Source organism: Octopus bimaculoides, chromosome 25, assembly GCF_001194135.2.
Source record: "Octopus bimaculoides isolate UCB-OBI-ISO-001 chromosome 25, ASM119413v2, whole genome shotgun sequence".
Classification (NCBI taxonomy): Eukaryota; Metazoa; Mollusca; class Cephalopoda; order Octopoda; family Octopodidae; genus Octopus; species Octopus bimaculoides.
Window position 1 is genome coordinate 32,922,892 of NC_069005.1, and position 17,506 is coordinate 32,940,397.

Sequence of the window (17,506 nt, forward strand, 5' to 3'; positions counted from 1 at the left end):
ATATATATATATATATATATATATATATATATATATATATATAGATGTGTGTGTACGGAATGGATGGATGGGTGAATGGATAGCTGTGTGTGTGTGTGTGTGTGTGTAATATAATATGGGAGGGAGGATATCTCTGATTCAGTCACTGACCAACAAATTAGTTTCAACAGACAGTACCAATGGACCAGAATCTATAACAAACACAAACAACCAGGCTTACATTAATGAACAGTTCCTATTAAGACCAATCAATAGTGCTTTATGCAACAATAATAATAACTGGATGATTATTTTTATTATTACTACTACTACTACTAAGAAAGAATGTCTCAGAATAGGAGAGAAACAGACACAGAGAGGAATGGTAAAGATATTCACTGTATCAAGTGATACAATCTGTATTTCGTAACACACCCACCCTCTCTAGGGGAGTTAATTCATTCGTTTTCTTGCATGATCTTATAACATCAAATGTGATGGTGACGACGGTGGTGGAGTACATTTATTGTATACAGTAAAATCACAACTGTCTTTCCGATGTCAAAAGAAAAACCAATAATATATCCTAAATCTATTATTACTTCCCTTTACAGACAAGCATTAACAACAAAATGCACTTCACACAGACTGGGAAGCATAAAGAAATACGACTACTGTTTGTTTATAGGGCAGTGTTAAATCAGCCTGACAAGCTGACAGAGAGAAGAATAAACATCAACAGAAACCGTCAGTGGGGTTTGTTAGAAATAAATCAACTTACTGTTGCCATTGTGCCGTGATGAATCCTTTTCTTCTTCCTAAAATAGAAAACATGAGGCCATCACAATTCATTTATAAAGATTTCTGGTCAACATCAACTGTTGACATGGCATGTCATTTCAGCACTGGAGCAATCAAAAGTATTGGCCTATATATAATACTAATATTAGTACAACAACAACAACAACAATAGTTTCAAATTTTGGCACATGGCCAGCAATTTTAGGGAAGTGTCTTCCTCAAGGAGGCAACATGCTACCAGGTCCAAGAGTTGAACTTATGACCTTACAATTGTTAGTCCAATACCCTAACTGCTTTCTAAAACCTGATGAAAAGGAGAAGAATAACGTCATTCGACTGGTGCTTACCTTTAAAGGGGAAGAGCGAAACAGATCATCTCGACTTGTTCTAAAATTCCTTGCAGGCAGTGTTCCAAAAAGTGAAGATGATTCGTCAGTGAACTCATAAGGGTCATGAGCTGGCGGTTGTGGGGTGGGAGGCTTCAAGGGTTGCTTACTGGAGGATGAGTTTTGAGAATGTTGTGAAAAATGAGAGTTATGCTGTGGCTGTTGTTGTTGAAAATATTGGCTATCCTGTCGACAATCAAACTTTGTTCGCTTTAATTGGCTGTCGAACCTACAAAATAACAAACATTGAAACAATCAGTTCTTCTTCAGTCAAATACGCAATTCATTAAGTGAGCTTTTCTCTGAGAATCAAATTATTGAGCCATTATTATTTCTAAGAACATCTACAAAGCCTACAGCAACAAGATAATTTCTCATTACTATAAAGCAATTTAGTTTTATTCACAAGAAAAGTTAAAACTATTAATGAAAATCAGTGAAATTAATGCAATCAGGGAGAAATTCTATGACCAAGCAAAAATATTCAACAAAACTGAAGCCTTTTGAATCAGCAGTAACATTTGCACCGAGAGACAGGAAAGGAAGAAATAAAATAAAATAAAATAAAATACTTCTCCCACCACAATTAAGTAAAAAGAAAAATTAAACAAGAAGAGCAAAGAACCACTTTCCTTCCCAGTTGCATATATTTAGGTGTGCAATATTAATTAAGAATTTGAAATCAATAAAACTTCAAATATTTCATTTAGAAAAACCCCTGGAGCAACACAACAGCAGAAGACTAGAGTTACAAATATCTCCGAGTGAAACCCATTATCTCTACTACAGTCTAGTGCTATATCCAAGCATTTACCAAACATAGCACCACATATTTGCTTTCAATACAACATTATTATTATTAATTACTATTAATATCATTATTATTATCATTATTGGCAATGGTTTATCACTGAACAAGGTGTCTTTGACTTGGCCGTGTCAAATTATTACTGACAAATTAATCTTGGGAATTCACTCCAGGACTTCTTTTAACTTCGCTTAGGCCTTCACAAGGCAAAGATAGATTTTTCTTTTGTGCTGCTGCACTATAAAGCAGATATTGCTAGTGAAGTGTCGCAACTCTCGTAATAAGCAATAATTGTGTGTCTGCATTTGTGTAGAAGAGGAGGAGCAGGAGGAGTATTTGGAAATGTAGTGATCATGGTCCAAGACTAATGTGGAACGAGAAGGTGTGATATTAACGCGTTTTCATTGGGTTGTTGCAGTTTAGGAGTTGATGGATAGACTTGGAAACTAAGGAGAATCCTCAAGATGGATGGATATCTAAACAAAAGGAGTGGATGTCATAAATGTTTTAAACAAACTGTGAGAGAGAAGTGCAGGGAGCAGTTTGATGGGAGAAGGGGAAAACAGATAAAAGCAAATAGGCTCAGGTGGGTTGATATAGTTCACAAGTTCAGAGGGGAACAGAAAACAATGTAGTAGTGGGTGAAGAAGGCAAGGAGGAGACACAACCCAACCAGGTCTGGTCTAACAGAAATGTGGAGGAGTGTTGGTTATTGAAGCCATACCCATTCAGATTGACAGTTTTTTACTCGCCTTTGTGTGTTTGTGTGCCATACATGCACAATCTCAGGTATATAAATAATAATCTAAGAGGTGTTTATGGTTTTAACACCAGCAGCTGTTGAGGGTAATTTGGAGAGTGAAACCCAAGCTGCAAATTACAGATTTTAGCAGTGTGAAGAACATATGTTACCGCTGAATAGAGACTGGTAAATGTAGCATAGAAAAGGAAAACTGTTGGCCATGTGTTGTTGTTTTGTGAGCCGAGGGTGTGCACTGTTGCGGGATTATTGGCTGTGAATGTATAGTGTCTGTGTTGTTGTGATGCATGCGAAGCAATGAGATTAAAGTTTAAGTCCCTAATGAATGATTTCCAGGTATATAAGTACATCGGGGATTTGTGGTCCTAGCATGGCAACAGGTGAAGGTAAAACCTCTGCTTGAAAAATGAAGCAAAGTGCATAATGTGTATGTGTGTATGCACATGCGTGCGCTTGCATCTTTCTCAGAGACATGCTATTTGGTGTGCCAACTAAAACTATTCTTTTACTTTTGTTATCTCATTTGTTTCAGTCATTTGACTGCGGCCATGCTGGAGCACCGCCTTTAGTCGAACAACTCAACCCCAGGGTCCTGAACATATCAAACCCTTCAGTGTCATCACAGACGAGTGAGGATTGTGCACAATGGGTCACAGAGTTTGCCTCTGATGTATTTCTTACATTAAATATATATTGATTTGATGTGAATGTATAAAATATTAACAAGGCATACATTTACATTACACTCGCATACACCTGTGTGTGTGTGTGTGTGTGTGTGTGTGTGTGTGTAAATCTAACTATAAGACACATGCACGTGTGTTTCACTGCATCTTTTTAATATGTTTAATAACATGCATACATAGTTACAACACAATTTCTTTTTTTATTGTTGTATATGTGTGTGTGTGTGTGTGTGTGTGTGGGATGGGTCTGTTGTCTGTTGTAGACAGCCTGAGTATGAGGGAAAGTCCCTCCCTAAGGCACAGACCTGTTCAAGACAGTTTTTAATACAAAAACCATCTGTTGCGTTTGTATGTAAGTCATCCATCTTTCATGGCACTGATGATGTTTTCCAAGAAAATGGCAACACTGGTTCTGCTTGGCACCAATGTTGCCACAAGTGCAGAGAATCAAAACAGATGCCACAAGACATCTTTTCACTAAAACTCGAACAATCCCACCAATACAATTCCCTCAAATGGTGAGGGGGGGAGAGAGAGAGAGAAACAGACAGACAGACAGATTTTACACAAGACTTGAAAATGAACATTTGGAAAAACTTTCCATGGATTCTCCATTTGAAGGTTCTGGACTGAATTCACACAATCACATGTACATCATGGAACACACATAAACACACAATGTACTGGAGCACACACACACACACACACACACACACACAGAACTAATTCACATATCCATAAAACCCAACAGTTGTCTTGACAATCCCTTGGGATTAGAACCAACCAGATCAGGCCTCTCACACCTACCCAACAGTGTCATTCTAAAAACAAACAATCACATCGTTGAAATGTCAAAGCCACAAGATAATGCATGGTTAATTCTAAACAATGTGAATAAAGAAGCATTCCATTTGACAGAGTCATCTGAATGCTGAAGGGATGAAATAACAAAATAGCCTCATCACTTCATTGGTGACCAGCTTCGATTCTATAAAGGAATAAAACTTAAGTCCCATAGATGCCCGCACGCACACACACAGAGTGCTCTGAATCCTAATGACAACATGGGTGTGTAGCAGAAGAAACAAACAAAGTAAAAATCCAGTTTCCATAATTCCAATGTTACCACACATTGTTAATAATGAATTAGTTTGAAATGGAGACTGGTGAACTGTTTGAGATAAAGCCATAAACTGCTATGTTTTTAATCAATGATACAATCACAATAAAATGATTTAAATGCTCAACAACTGAATATCTCTTCACCAGCGTATTATTATTACTGGTATTATGATTATTATATTTTTTTTATTTATTGTTGTATTTATTTGCATTTAAAGCAGAACAGGATAACATTACAAGATTGTTGATTAAGTGAATATTTAACGAGGCAAACAAATACAACACTGGTTGGCGTTTGGTAAATTTCTTTACAGTTCACAATGATTCTGTCCATAAAACTGCAAGTTAATTATGCTTTGCAAGTTTTATTGTGTGTATTAATTATTATTTATAAAAAGCATTGAAGACTTTCAAACAAATTCTTGGTTTTTATTTCTCCAAAGAAACCCTATACAATATTCCTGTCATTGTTCCTGCAAATTGGTAGAATTATTAAAGGCTGTGGATAAAACATCTTGTGGTATTTATTCTAATTCTATAGCTTCTGAGTTCAAATCACACCTACATCAACTTTGTTACTCATTCATTCAAGATCAATAAAACAAAATACCAGTTGTATACTGTGGTTGAGACTTAATCAACTAATCCTCTCCCTACCACTACCCCACCACAATTTGTGGCCTTCTACCTGGTTATTGTCAACAGCAATAATGATGATGATGATGATGATGATGATGATGATGATGATGATGGATGCAAATTTTGACAATAGGCTAGGAATTGAGGTGGGGACCACCCCCATCCCACAGCTCCTGACCCCAGTGCTCAACTGGTACCTTGGCAGGATTTGAGCTCAGAGCATACAGTTTTAAGTAATAACGGTTTAAGTAATATTGGTTTCATATTTTGGCACAAGGCCAGCAATTTCAGGGAGTGGGGAAAGTCGATTACATCAACCCCAGTGCTCAACTGGTACTCATTTTATCGATCCCGAAAGGCAAAAATCGACTTTGGCGGAATTTGAACTCAGAACATAAAGACAACTGAAATGCCTCTTAGCCTTTTGTCCAGCTTGCTAATGATTCTGCCTGCTCACAAGTAATATTAACAGACATCAGTTGTAGCTAAAAGTTCCATAAAACATTGTATATCCTTCCTGTAAGACCAACTAAATTGTAACCAGGTGTTCGTCCACTGGACACTCCCCTCTCGTATTTCGCATGTATCAAACTCCAAACTTAGGTTTAAATATGAATAGACTGTTTTCTTTGTTCAATCTGTGATTAGTCTTTAAGCATTATAATTTATTCTAAAAAGCGGGGAGAAAAAAACCTGAAGTGCATCAGTTTGTTCTAAGTCTTTCGTCAACAATTAGAAATTGATCAGCCAGGTGGAGGAGCAGTAGATAAACCACTTTTGATTATTCTCAAGTGGCTTATATTCTGTAAACACCAATTTTGTCAGACTGTTTGAAAATAAACACTGAATCCTGTCCTCACCTCACTGTGACACACAATCCGTCAATTATAACGTTACAATTAACAAATTGATTAATAATAATAATAATAACAGTAGGAATACTTTCAATAATTGTGTGTGATTATTTCCATCATCAATAACCAATAATAAGCAGTTTAACCAAACAAACAGAAAAAAAAAACAGTTTTCATTTCAAAACAAATTTTCAAAAAATGCTTCTTTTTTTTAAATTTTCGGTGTGAAAACGATATTAAAAGCTGTGAGATTATCTTTTAAATGATATGGGTAGAATGTATTTGGTAAGCAATAAAACGAAGAGCCAACATAAATGTGTAAAAGCATTGTGTCATAAAGCCAGTTTGCCTGCACATGTCGTTAATTAACATGATAACTGTATCCGAAATCTCTTGTGTGTTGGGAACAGCTGGAGGGAGGGAGAGAGGAGGAGGAGGAGGCGGAGAAAGCAGGAGGTGTTTAGCTTACAAGAGCACATAATTTCAGTAAAGAGATAGCTATATTAAATATCCAAAAACCAATGCTATTTTCTGCTATCTATTCTAATCAATATTGACTAACCACAACCTATGCCACTAAACAGGCGGCAGTCAGCAAGATCTGGAGACAAGAAAGCATTTCGTTTCACTTGCAGCTTTAAATATAGCATTCAAGTCACAATAATCCTTACAAATTAATTATGGACGGCGACATGGACGGCGACACACACACACACACACACACACGGAAAAAGAAAAAGAATGTCAAGATTTGGTGGTAGCAAGTAGGAAGAATTAGAGGCAATAATATTGTAAGAAACGTTATTTCTGCACTTTTGAAATAAACCTGTCTGTCTTTCATTTTAGCAGAAGGAAAGAAGAGAAGAGAAAAGAGAAACAGCATCAGTTAAAAACGTTTCCCCACTTCTGTCAACTGAGAAAGTGTGTGTGTGTGTGTGTGTGTATGTACGTGTACACACACAACACTCATTCATATATATACACACGTGTGTGGGAAGGGTGAGTGGGGGCTAAATTTTGCTAAATACACCATTAAACCTTAGAAATATCAACTCACCCACTTACCTACCCCTTCCCCGCCATTCAGTAAAAAAAAAAGGTAAACTATAATAATCCTGACAATATGGTGTAATAAAGACTAGAAACTGTACAGATGGATTCAACAAGGAAACCTAATCCATTTAAACCAAGGTTTTTTCCTTTCTTTCTTTAACCCATCCAACCCATTCTCCCTCACCACACACACACATAAGGTAAGGAATGTAATATAAACAGATTTTCTGACTGAATTCCTCTTCTGGTAAGTGATTAAAGTGATGTAGTACAAGAAATGTCTTAAAATGATTTACATTAAATATTATCAAGTACAGTAATGCCAGGTGATAAGATTAAGTGGGTGTTATGACTGAGTTAAGTCAGTCAGTGAACAACATCTGCTGCTGTTGTTGTTGTTGTTGTTGTCGTAGAGAGGAGGGGGGTCAGTAAAATTGATGCATTTGAAATTATTTGAGATATTAAACCATGTGATTTGGGGTATTTTGTTTTTTTTTTTTGCTTTTTGGGTTGGATGTTTCTTTTTGTTTTTTTTTCCCCCTGCCTGTGGTATTTTTTCCCCCTCCCCTGTACTCCTAACATATCCAGAAGAAGAAAAGGAAAAACTGCTTTTAAGTGCTACTTTAGCTAGCAAGAGACAGAGACAGAAAGAGAGAAGAATGGAATTATAGAAGAGAACGACAAAACAGCAGGATGATAAGGGCTTTTAGTAAATCTTTTGATAACCATTTTATTGCTAAAACACTCTCCAGCTATCTTCCTTTCTTTCTTTCTTTCTTTCTTTCTTCTCTATCCAGAAAGGAAAGAAAAATGTTCTATCCAGCCAAATGAATAAAATATGCTGTACATGGAAACAGTGGATAGAATTGGTTAGATTTACAGAACGACAAATATATATACGTGTGTGTGTGTGTGTGTGTGTGGTGCAAAATGAGAGGACTGAGGAGATATCAGTGTGAAATAACTGTAGCTGTGTAAGCTGACAAGTTTGTATTGAGGTAGTAAAAAGGTTAAATAAAGTCACCTTCAAAATATTTCAGAGCTGTTCTAAGCAGTGACAAACAAATATGTGGAGAAGAGAATAATACTGACACACTCAGGTAAACAATGTATTTGAAGAGTCAGCTACTGAAAGAAATAAACCACTAAAATATCTGTTGAATAATTCAAGTGGTTATGTGTGAAACGAACATGTGTTGAAGATGGGTGAACACATGGTTGAAGGAAATTAAGCAATTATTATTAAGATGATGATTATAACAGGTTTGCTTGACTGGCTACTTGATCCATTATTATTCTTTCTAACCATCACTGTTCTCATCTGTTGAGACTTACAATAAATACCATAAAAAATTTAGAGATCATACAGAAAATAACTCACTGCAAAAAAAAAAAAAAAAAAAATAAACTGTACCTTTCCCCCATAACATCACTGAACACCCCACCACTACTGTTAGTCTCTTTCTCACTCCACCCTGATTGCCTTCAGCTTCTCTACAGTAAGAAACTCGTTCTGCTTAGGCCCCTTCTATATGTAAACCCTTCATTTCTTAGCATAAAGCTGTCTCCTTGAGGTCTGAAGTCTTACAAGCTGCATGGTGACCTCACTAGTGATGGTGGCATGGGGAAAAAAAGAAAGAAAGAAAGAAAGAAAGAAACACTCAGCACATGTTGTAAAGTGGTTGGTGTTGACAAGGGTATCCAACCATAGAATCTATGCCAAAGGAGACAGTGGAGTGTGATGCAGTCCTTAGAACAGTGGTTCTCAACCTTTCTAATATCTGGGCCAGATCCAAAACCTGAATTTTTTTTTTTAAGGGGCGGCCCTGCACCAAAAAGAAGGAAAAAAAAAATGTCAATTAAAGAAAAATATATTTAAAGAAAGAAGACTATGATGGGTCATCAGAAGGATGCTTGAGGGCCACAGTTGAGAACCGTTGCCTTAAACCCATCAGATACAATCATACCGCCCTACCCATGCCAGCATGGAACATGGATGTGAAGTGATGATGATGATCATCATCATCATCATATGGAATTACCATTTTAGACCAGGTTCATATATTATGACAATTCCCCTGAAGTTCAGTAGCCAAAGTCAGAAAATTAATTTTGTAAATTAAAATTGAGTTAATAAATTGAATTAATAGAAAGTTACTTTCACTGCTGACTCTGAAAAAATTGTTTACCGGAAATCTTGCACACAGTTAGTTTTAGTACCACATGTGAAGGGGGGAGGGATGTCCTTTTTAAAGTTTGATACTTAGTCTATCAGTTTCTTTTGTTGAACAGTTAAGTTACAGAAACATAAGCAAACCAACACTGGTTGTGAAGCAATGGTGGGGAAGAAACATAGATACACACACACACGCGCGCGCGAAATCTGTTGCCATACTAATGAAGATAAATCACACAGTGAAGTCGCTTGGCACAGATTGACTTTGAACTCTGCTGTGCATGTACACTATGTTTTAACATTCTGCCTCACTTCCGCTGTTTACAGCAGTGCTTGGAAGGAAGGTGTGTAGTGTGTGATCGTTGCATTGACCATGTGAGAGAAAGTTGTCATGGCGATACCTGCTCAGAGGTCTATGTAAAGTTGCAGAAAGTATATGGAGAGGAGTGTATGATCCACACACAAGTGTACAAGTAGATCAGACGTTTCCAAGGTGACCAACATTCTGGGAGACCCGCAGCCAGCAGAAATTCTACCTGTTTTATGTTCAAACTGGTAAGACCCAGCCTCTTGCACCTATCTTACGAATACCAACCTAAAAGTAAGCCATCACACATCACTGAAAAGTTTGAAACTATGAGATTAATGCAAGATTAATTGAAAACAATGTGAATAAAGAAAGATTACTTTTGACAGGATAATCTGACTGCTAAAGGGTTAATTTCCCAAATTTTAAGAGTGCAGGAACGATTAAAATATATTTAGGAACTAGAATTAATTTCATATAGAATTTCAGTATCTTTTAATGTGTTGATTCATTCCAAAAATATATTTATTATAAATGCAAAGAAGATCAATATTTGATTTTTCTCCTCTCTGTGTTTTGTTTTTATTCTTACTGTTATTGTTATTAGAATGTAGCCCTGGTCACTTGTAAATTACATTTTAAACAAAGATTTTAGTCACTGTACTTTTTGAGAACATCAAATCTAATATACATTTTATTTACACATTCAAACCTCTTTTTTCAGCATGAATTCTAATTGAAAATTTTATTTAATTGGCTGTCAATTCAAGTTTCAATTCCAGAATCCATATTTTGCTGTTTTTTTTTCCCCACTCAATTTCCCATTTTAGTTATGAAAACATCTGTTTCATCAATTTTGAATTTCAAACAGAAAAACCTAGAAACTACACACACACACACACACACACACACACACACACACACACACTGCATCAACATCACCATCCATGTATATATTGTACAGACTGTTATATAACCAAAATATCTAATTGACTTAGTTGTGATATGAAAAGGTAATGGAAGCTGAAAGTATAAAAATCAATTTTTAACAACCAGATGCAAATTCCATTTGCTCTATCATCAACTTGTTTTTAAATTCACTTCATGCCAATTTCTCTATTTCCCATAATCTTTATTTTTCGACATTCCACCGATGTCTATACTTAAATATTTTTCACCACTAACAGCTTCTTGAACTAGTTTCATCTGAATCATCATTAAATGCTATTTTGAACCATTTCCTACAATACAACCGAATAAACCACTAATAGTTTTATTACAAATACATCTCATTGTTTCATAACTGACACAACTTGAAACTAAGTCACCCCTCACCCCCACACAACAACATTAATAGATGATTATTAAATCATAGGTAGCAAATTACTGTCATGTTAAGTAACATCAAACACCATTGTTGTTGTTGCATCATTCAACCCCTTTAACACACATTTAAGACACATCCTCTACAGCCCAAAGTGAAACCCTATGATAACAGGAGCAACCAATTTGACAACAGTGCCACTTGTATATAGTAGCAGTACCCAATGGAAGAAATACTGTATTCTATACTTGATTTTAACTTGGGCTGGGGGGAATACAAATTATGGGGGGGGGGGGGGATAAGACTACAAAAGGGAAAATTTTGTATCAAAATTTAACACTAAATTAGGGGTGCAACTTATATTTGAGCTAAAACGGTAAATTCTTAGACAGGCAACAAACCTGATAGTTTGTAGAGAAATGTTGGAATCCATGTCCTTGGAATAGTTTAAAAGTTGATATTTAAATTACTCTACAAAATCACACTAAACAGAACAATACATACTAAAAGCTGGCTCTCACAAATCAATATTCTCTGTTCAATGACTCTGCTATAAATCTGTTTACAACAGTCACAGCTCTATAATATCCCACTTACTGGAAGCTAAGTTAATAATAATAATATACAACAGATTTTATTGAAGCCAATGTGTTACAAGTCAGTTACTTCTGGAACACCTCAATACGTCGGTGTTAACGGGGTACTTTAGAACTGTTGTAGCCTATTAACACACTAACACGACAACTGCACAAATACCCAATAACTTCATCATAACAACCACCAACCTTTTCATTAAAGCATTGAAAAAACACAGCCTATCATTTACAAACTAAATCAATTGTGAAGATATTTCATAATTTAATGAAAACCAGAAAACTAAACCCATTAAGGGTTGGCTGAAATATAAACCGTTCTCACCATTCTCATGCCTTAGAATTATGCTTGAAATATCAGAACTTAACCCACCCCTGCCTAAGAGTACAAAATATTGGAGGCATTTCATTAACTGGTTCTTACCCAAACACACAACCATCGGTAGTTTCCTCTGCCCTCCCACCTCCTCCACTTCTAGAACTATAGCTTGTTAACAGTTTGACAAGACTTTCATATCAATGTGTATGTATAAGAGAAGAACTTTCAGTAATTTCCTTCTAGAAGAGAAGAAAGCTTCTGCTAAATACAAACATCAATGACTGATTGGCAAAGTTTTTACTGAAAACAGTTGAATAAAAAAAAAGATGCTTAGCTCTTATCCCAGCAAGCCACACAAAACCACGCTTGCTTTGATGATGCAAACTTCTTGCTCTAAAGAAATCTAAATTAAAACCTTTTATCAAAATTTCATGTTAGTTTATTTCTCAACATCAGCTTAATCATGACAAAATTATTTTGCTATATCTTCATTATTTTCAAAATTAATTGAAACAAAGCAGTGTATATTGCAACAGAAATACAGTAACAAATGAGCTAAGTATTACCGATTGCAATATTTTTAAAGTGAAAAAAAAACCCCTTTTGTTTGGGTTTCTAGCTATTATATCTGCTATAACTATTTACAGGGGATGTGAAAAACAGGCTGACCCATGAGGCTTTCAGAAGCCTACGTAGACGAAACCCATCACAGATTGAGGGCAACAGTTATGAAATATTAGTACATATCACAATCATTTAATGTCTGATTTTCATGCTGGCATGGATTGGCTGGTTCGATAGGACCTGGTGAGCTACAGGGTTGCATCAAGTGTCAGCTTTGGCATGGTTTCCGCATCTAGATGCCCTTCCTAATGCCCACCACTTTACAGTGTATGTTGGACAGGGTTTTTCTTTTCTTTTTTTTTTTCCCTCTGCCACTATCAAGAGTGAGGTAACCAAGTAACTTGCAAGACAAGGAAAGAATATTTGCTGTAAAAGACAGAAACAAACTCGCAGGAAAGAGAGAATTAACGGTACTTACCAAGAATTTAAACTTTGAAAATCATATAAAGAGTCTGTGACTAGTATTTGCTCATCTTCGATTTCATTTGTTGGAAGATGAGGACGCTTAAGAAGTTTTGATTCCATATGCCGATGCTGTGATCTTAGCCAACTGTTATTGTCAGAGTCTATTTTGAAATCTTGCTGCTGCTGCTGCTGCTGCTGCTGTTGTTGTTGCTGTTGTTGAAGTTGTTGTGGATGTGTCTGCTGTGTTTGCTGCAACTGTTGCTGCTGTTGTTGCTGCTGCTGCTGTTGCTGCTGTTGTTGTTGCTGTTGCTGCTGCTGTTGCTGTTGCTGCAGCTGTTGTTGCTGTTGCTGCTGCTGCTGGTGATGCTGCAGCTGTAAATTGGCAGGAGAAGGTGTGGCTTCCATTTTGGGGCTTGGTTCCTCAGACTTCAAATACAAGTCATTGCCATTATATAACATAACACTCTGAGAATCACCAATCGATGCTGGCTTGCTGCCACCACTTCCACCACTGCCCCCACCACTGCTCACAGTACTATTACCCACCCCGCTGTTATTGTTACCCCCATTACCACCTCCCCCGCTTGTGCTCATGCCACTTCCACTACTAGAACCAACACTACCACTAACTCCAATATCTTTGTCCGAACCAGATTTCTGTGGAGGAGGGTGTGGGCTTAATGTAGGCATTGCAGGGTCCATATTTTGATTGCCTAAAGGCTGGTTGCGGGTTTCAGAGTCTAATGGAGAGGGAGCCGGCGTGGATGGAGAATCCACCCCAGCACTCCCACAAGGTTCTACTGTGTTGTGAAGCTGGGGTAAACCTGGTGTGACCCCACCAGGCCCACCAGCTGTGTTAGAGGAAGAAGAGTTTGGAGGAGGCCTAAATGCAGGGTTTGGGGGCATCGGTGGTATCATATCCAATTCAAAGTGAAAGAGATCATCATGCTGTAGAGAGCGTCTATGAAATGGAATAACGTTCCTTCCATGCCGAGATTGCTGCCTATCAAATTTTTCAGGTTTCTCCCCCTTCACATGTTTGTTGCTGCCACACGGTAACAAGCTTTTAGTTGCGTTCTGAGCCAAAGATTTCGACTTGGAATTTCTATGCCTGAAACAAGAAAGAAAACTTTCACTGAGCAACGTTGGTTTGAGAGCAACAGCAAAGTATAATGATTTCATGTAATAATAATGATAATAACAATAATGATGATGACAATGATAATGATCATAAATGTCCTGATCTTAACTGACTGGAAGTGTTATCTCTCCCTCTCTCTCATTTCCTCTCTGTCCTCCTCTCTCACTTTGCCACTTTTTTTAAGTGTGACACACACAACAGGTACGTACAAAAACAAAAAGTTAGCGTATTAATATTATTGATAATAATAATCCTTTCTAATTTCAGCACAAGGCTAGCATTTTGGGTCACAAGGGTTAGCCAATTACATTGATCTCAGTACTTGATTAGTGCTTTAGTTTACTGACCTCAGAGAGATAAGGAGCAAAAACATCCTTGACAGGATTTAAGCTAAGAGTGTAAAAAGCCAGAAAGAGAAACCGCACAGGCACAAGACCAGTAGTTTTAAAGTGTGATGGTTAGTCATAAGTCAACCCCAGTACATAACTGGTACTTTATTTCATTAGCTCCAAACTGATGAAAGGCAAAGTTGACTTTGGTGGGATTTGATCTCAGAATGTAAAGAAACGGATCAAACACTGCAAGACACTTACCCAATGCTCTGCTACATCTAAATAAATGTACTAAGACCCCTAACAACACATCTATAGGCAATATGGTAACAATAATATTGTTATATACAATAATATATAATAATATAACACTAACAAGCTGTCAATAAAGAACTACACAAAGGCAACATCTATACCAACACAGATCAATTATTGCTAAACAAAATCCAAAATTAATCAATAATTTTAGAGAGGAGAAATAATTTGTTTTGAACAACTTTTCAATAAGTACTTTCTTCCTCCATCAATTTTGCCATTCATTCTTTTGCGAGTGAGATGAAAGAGAGAAAAACAGCACCAGTTCAGGGTGGAGAGTTGGTGGAATTGTTAGAGTATTGGATAGGATGTTGGGTGGAATGTGTTCTGGTTAGGTACACTGTGTGTTCAAATCTTGCCCCAGATCTACAAATACACGGGCATTTCTGCCAAGAAGTGCAGAGTTTCCTTAGTACAATCAGAAGATCAACTGCTGCTGCTGCTGCTACTACTACCACCACCTTTTTATAAAATTACAGCTGTTGCTGCTATTTAGCCCCAGATGATCCTGGGGCACCACCACAACTCCAGTCTGTGTGGCAGTCTGGTGGCTTATGTGCTTCAGTGAACCTAAGAGCTATGCTATTTGGGCCCATAGTCCTTTACAGGCAGATCACAACAAAATTTCCAGTGGTTCACATTAAAATCTGTCCTACATATTACAGCTGTATTAAATATTTGCGGTCAAAAATTTGAGAATTTCATTTTCCATGAGGTTACACTATTTGATGTTTAATTAAATTTATTCTATTTAGTTTCTAGTTAAATTTCAGATTTTTTTTTATGTTCCAATGAGCCATGAAAATATTCAGTACATCAAAGTGATCCACATTATAAAACCAGTTTAGAATCCCTGCTATAACATAAAAAATTGAATATAAACAACAACCAGTCATTCTTAATCCCCTCCTGACAAGGGCAATGATCAGGTAAGGAAATAGTTGAGAGGCAGGAGGGTGGCTTCCATAACTAGCTTTATATAAAGTTTACCCATTCTTAGGTTCATTATCCACCTGGCTTCTCCACCCTCTATTTGTAGGAGCGTCATGAGAGCAGAGTCCTCGGGCACATCCTCCATGGTGTCCTATCAAAAGCAACCATCCTTACACTTCCTGGCTGGATTCCCCAACACAACCAACTGAGACTATGGATGTTATCCAACTATCACATTCCTAGTCTACCCCTAGGTCTCCTGCCAGTTGACTCAGCTTGAAGGGTCTTCTTTGCAATTCTTTCCTGTGGTATTCTAATCACAGGTCGGTAGTACTAGAGTTGTGATCCTTCAACTCAGCAAAACTATCAATCCCTAATGATAGAATAACCCCAGTACACACATACACAAAGGAGAACGAAGTGCAAAATTAGGCTACTTTACAGCATTTTTAATAAGACAAGCCATGCTGCCATTTCCTGAAGTCAACTAATTGAAGAAGACTTCAATAATACAAGCTATAAAAAAGAAACATCTGAAGAAGGAACGGTTATTGTTGTTGTTTACCTGATACAGTTACAGGAAGCTTTAGAGGTTGGATCACCAAAATCCCAGATAAGCAACATATCCTCAGAAGTCAAATCAGGATTCCTAGAAGTGAAAGGAAGAAAACAAAACATGTTAAAGACAATAAACAACAAAAAAAAAAAGAGGGTTTCTATCAGAATTTCTAACTTGACTAATGTCAATTTATTTAGTCAATTATAATTTAATCAAGCTAATTAAGGGGATGATTGGCTTGTTAAATTATTTATCTGTTCATTTTTAAATTTGATTTTCCATGCTAGCATGAATATGTTGTTTCACAGCAGGATACCCTTCCTGTTGTTAACCCTTCCAAAGATGTGTGGGATAGGAAGCCCCAAGTAAGGGATCTCCTATCCTACACATTTTTGAAAATGCAAAGCCAGTAGACAATTTGTTAATAAGGAAATAACATTATTGTCAGTTTGTAGGTCAGGAGGGGGGGTGCATATGAAAACCTGCATACACACACACACACACACACAATAGATTTTATACAGTTTCCATCTATCAAATTCACTCACAAAACATTTGTTGGCCCAGGACTACATTAGAATACATTTGCCCAAGGTGCTGCAAAGTGGGACTGAACCTGAAACCAAGTGGCTTCAAAATGAACTTCTTAACCACATAGCTGTACCTGTACCTATCTTACAAATCTGTTTATAGTTTTTTAGCCCCAGGCAATGTGTATCAAGGATTACATTATCCAATGTGTCCTTTCTTGCGATTTAAAAGATTTAGCAGCTCCTTCTAGCAGTCATGCAACAAACAACGTAGCGGTTCCCTGGATGACTTCCTTTGAATGTAAACGTAGACGGTGCAGAACAAACAAATTATGAGTGGAAGTAGCAAATTTTAATGCAATTCACTTGTTTACTTGAAAATGCTAAGAAAAAAATGGTGAGAAATTAAAATTTGGTTTATTTCCGTTACCTTTTGCTTATTCCTGCCATTGTTACACTGTCTTGAGCAACTTTCTCCAGTATTCTGAAAGCTACAGAGTCAGCAGTTTGGTCCAAGGGTCCTAAGCTGGGTTCTACAGGTCCCGTGGCATATGGTAATGATGGACACAGCTTGAGACCCCCACCTGGAGGCAGTTGAGGCTCCCCAGGGGACGTTGGTGGAGTCAGGGGACCATTTGGAATGACAGGATGTGGACATGATGGGCGCTGGATGGGTGGAACTGGTGCGGCAGCTAAAGTTGATGCTGGAACTGTTAAAGTCGGTTCTTCCTCACAAGTAAATATAAAAGCCGAGGGGTAACGCATGTGTACTCCAGCTGGAATTGAAACCGTGAAGCAAGGGTTACACAAGTGCACAAAAAATACATTCAGTACAAAGAACTTTTTCAATATATTCAGTA

At 37.1% G+C, this 17,506-nt stretch overlaps 1 protein-coding gene across 3 annotated transcripts in view; it reads right to left on the reverse strand.

Annotated features, from left to right (window-relative positions):
* LOC106869075 (mediator of RNA polymerase II transcription subunit 13-like) overlaps positions 1-17,506 on the reverse strand; it is a 151,542-nt gene that overhangs the window by 27,467 nt on the left and 106,569 nt on the right. For all 3 annotated transcript variants that reach the window (XM_014914599.2, XM_014914597.2, XM_014914598.2), the window contains exons 7-11: positions 17,077-17,422; positions 16,123-16,206; positions 12,850-13,947; positions 1,128-1,395; positions 761-797 (exon numbers count right to left, since the gene is read on the reverse strand). In XM_014914599.2, the coding sequence (XP_014770085.2) occupies positions 761-797; positions 1,128-1,395; positions 12,850-13,947; positions 16,123-16,206; positions 17,077-17,422 (1,833 nt within the window). The remainder of the gene's footprint in view (positions 1-760; positions 798-1,127; positions 1,396-12,849; positions 13,948-16,122; positions 16,207-17,076; positions 17,423-17,506) is intronic.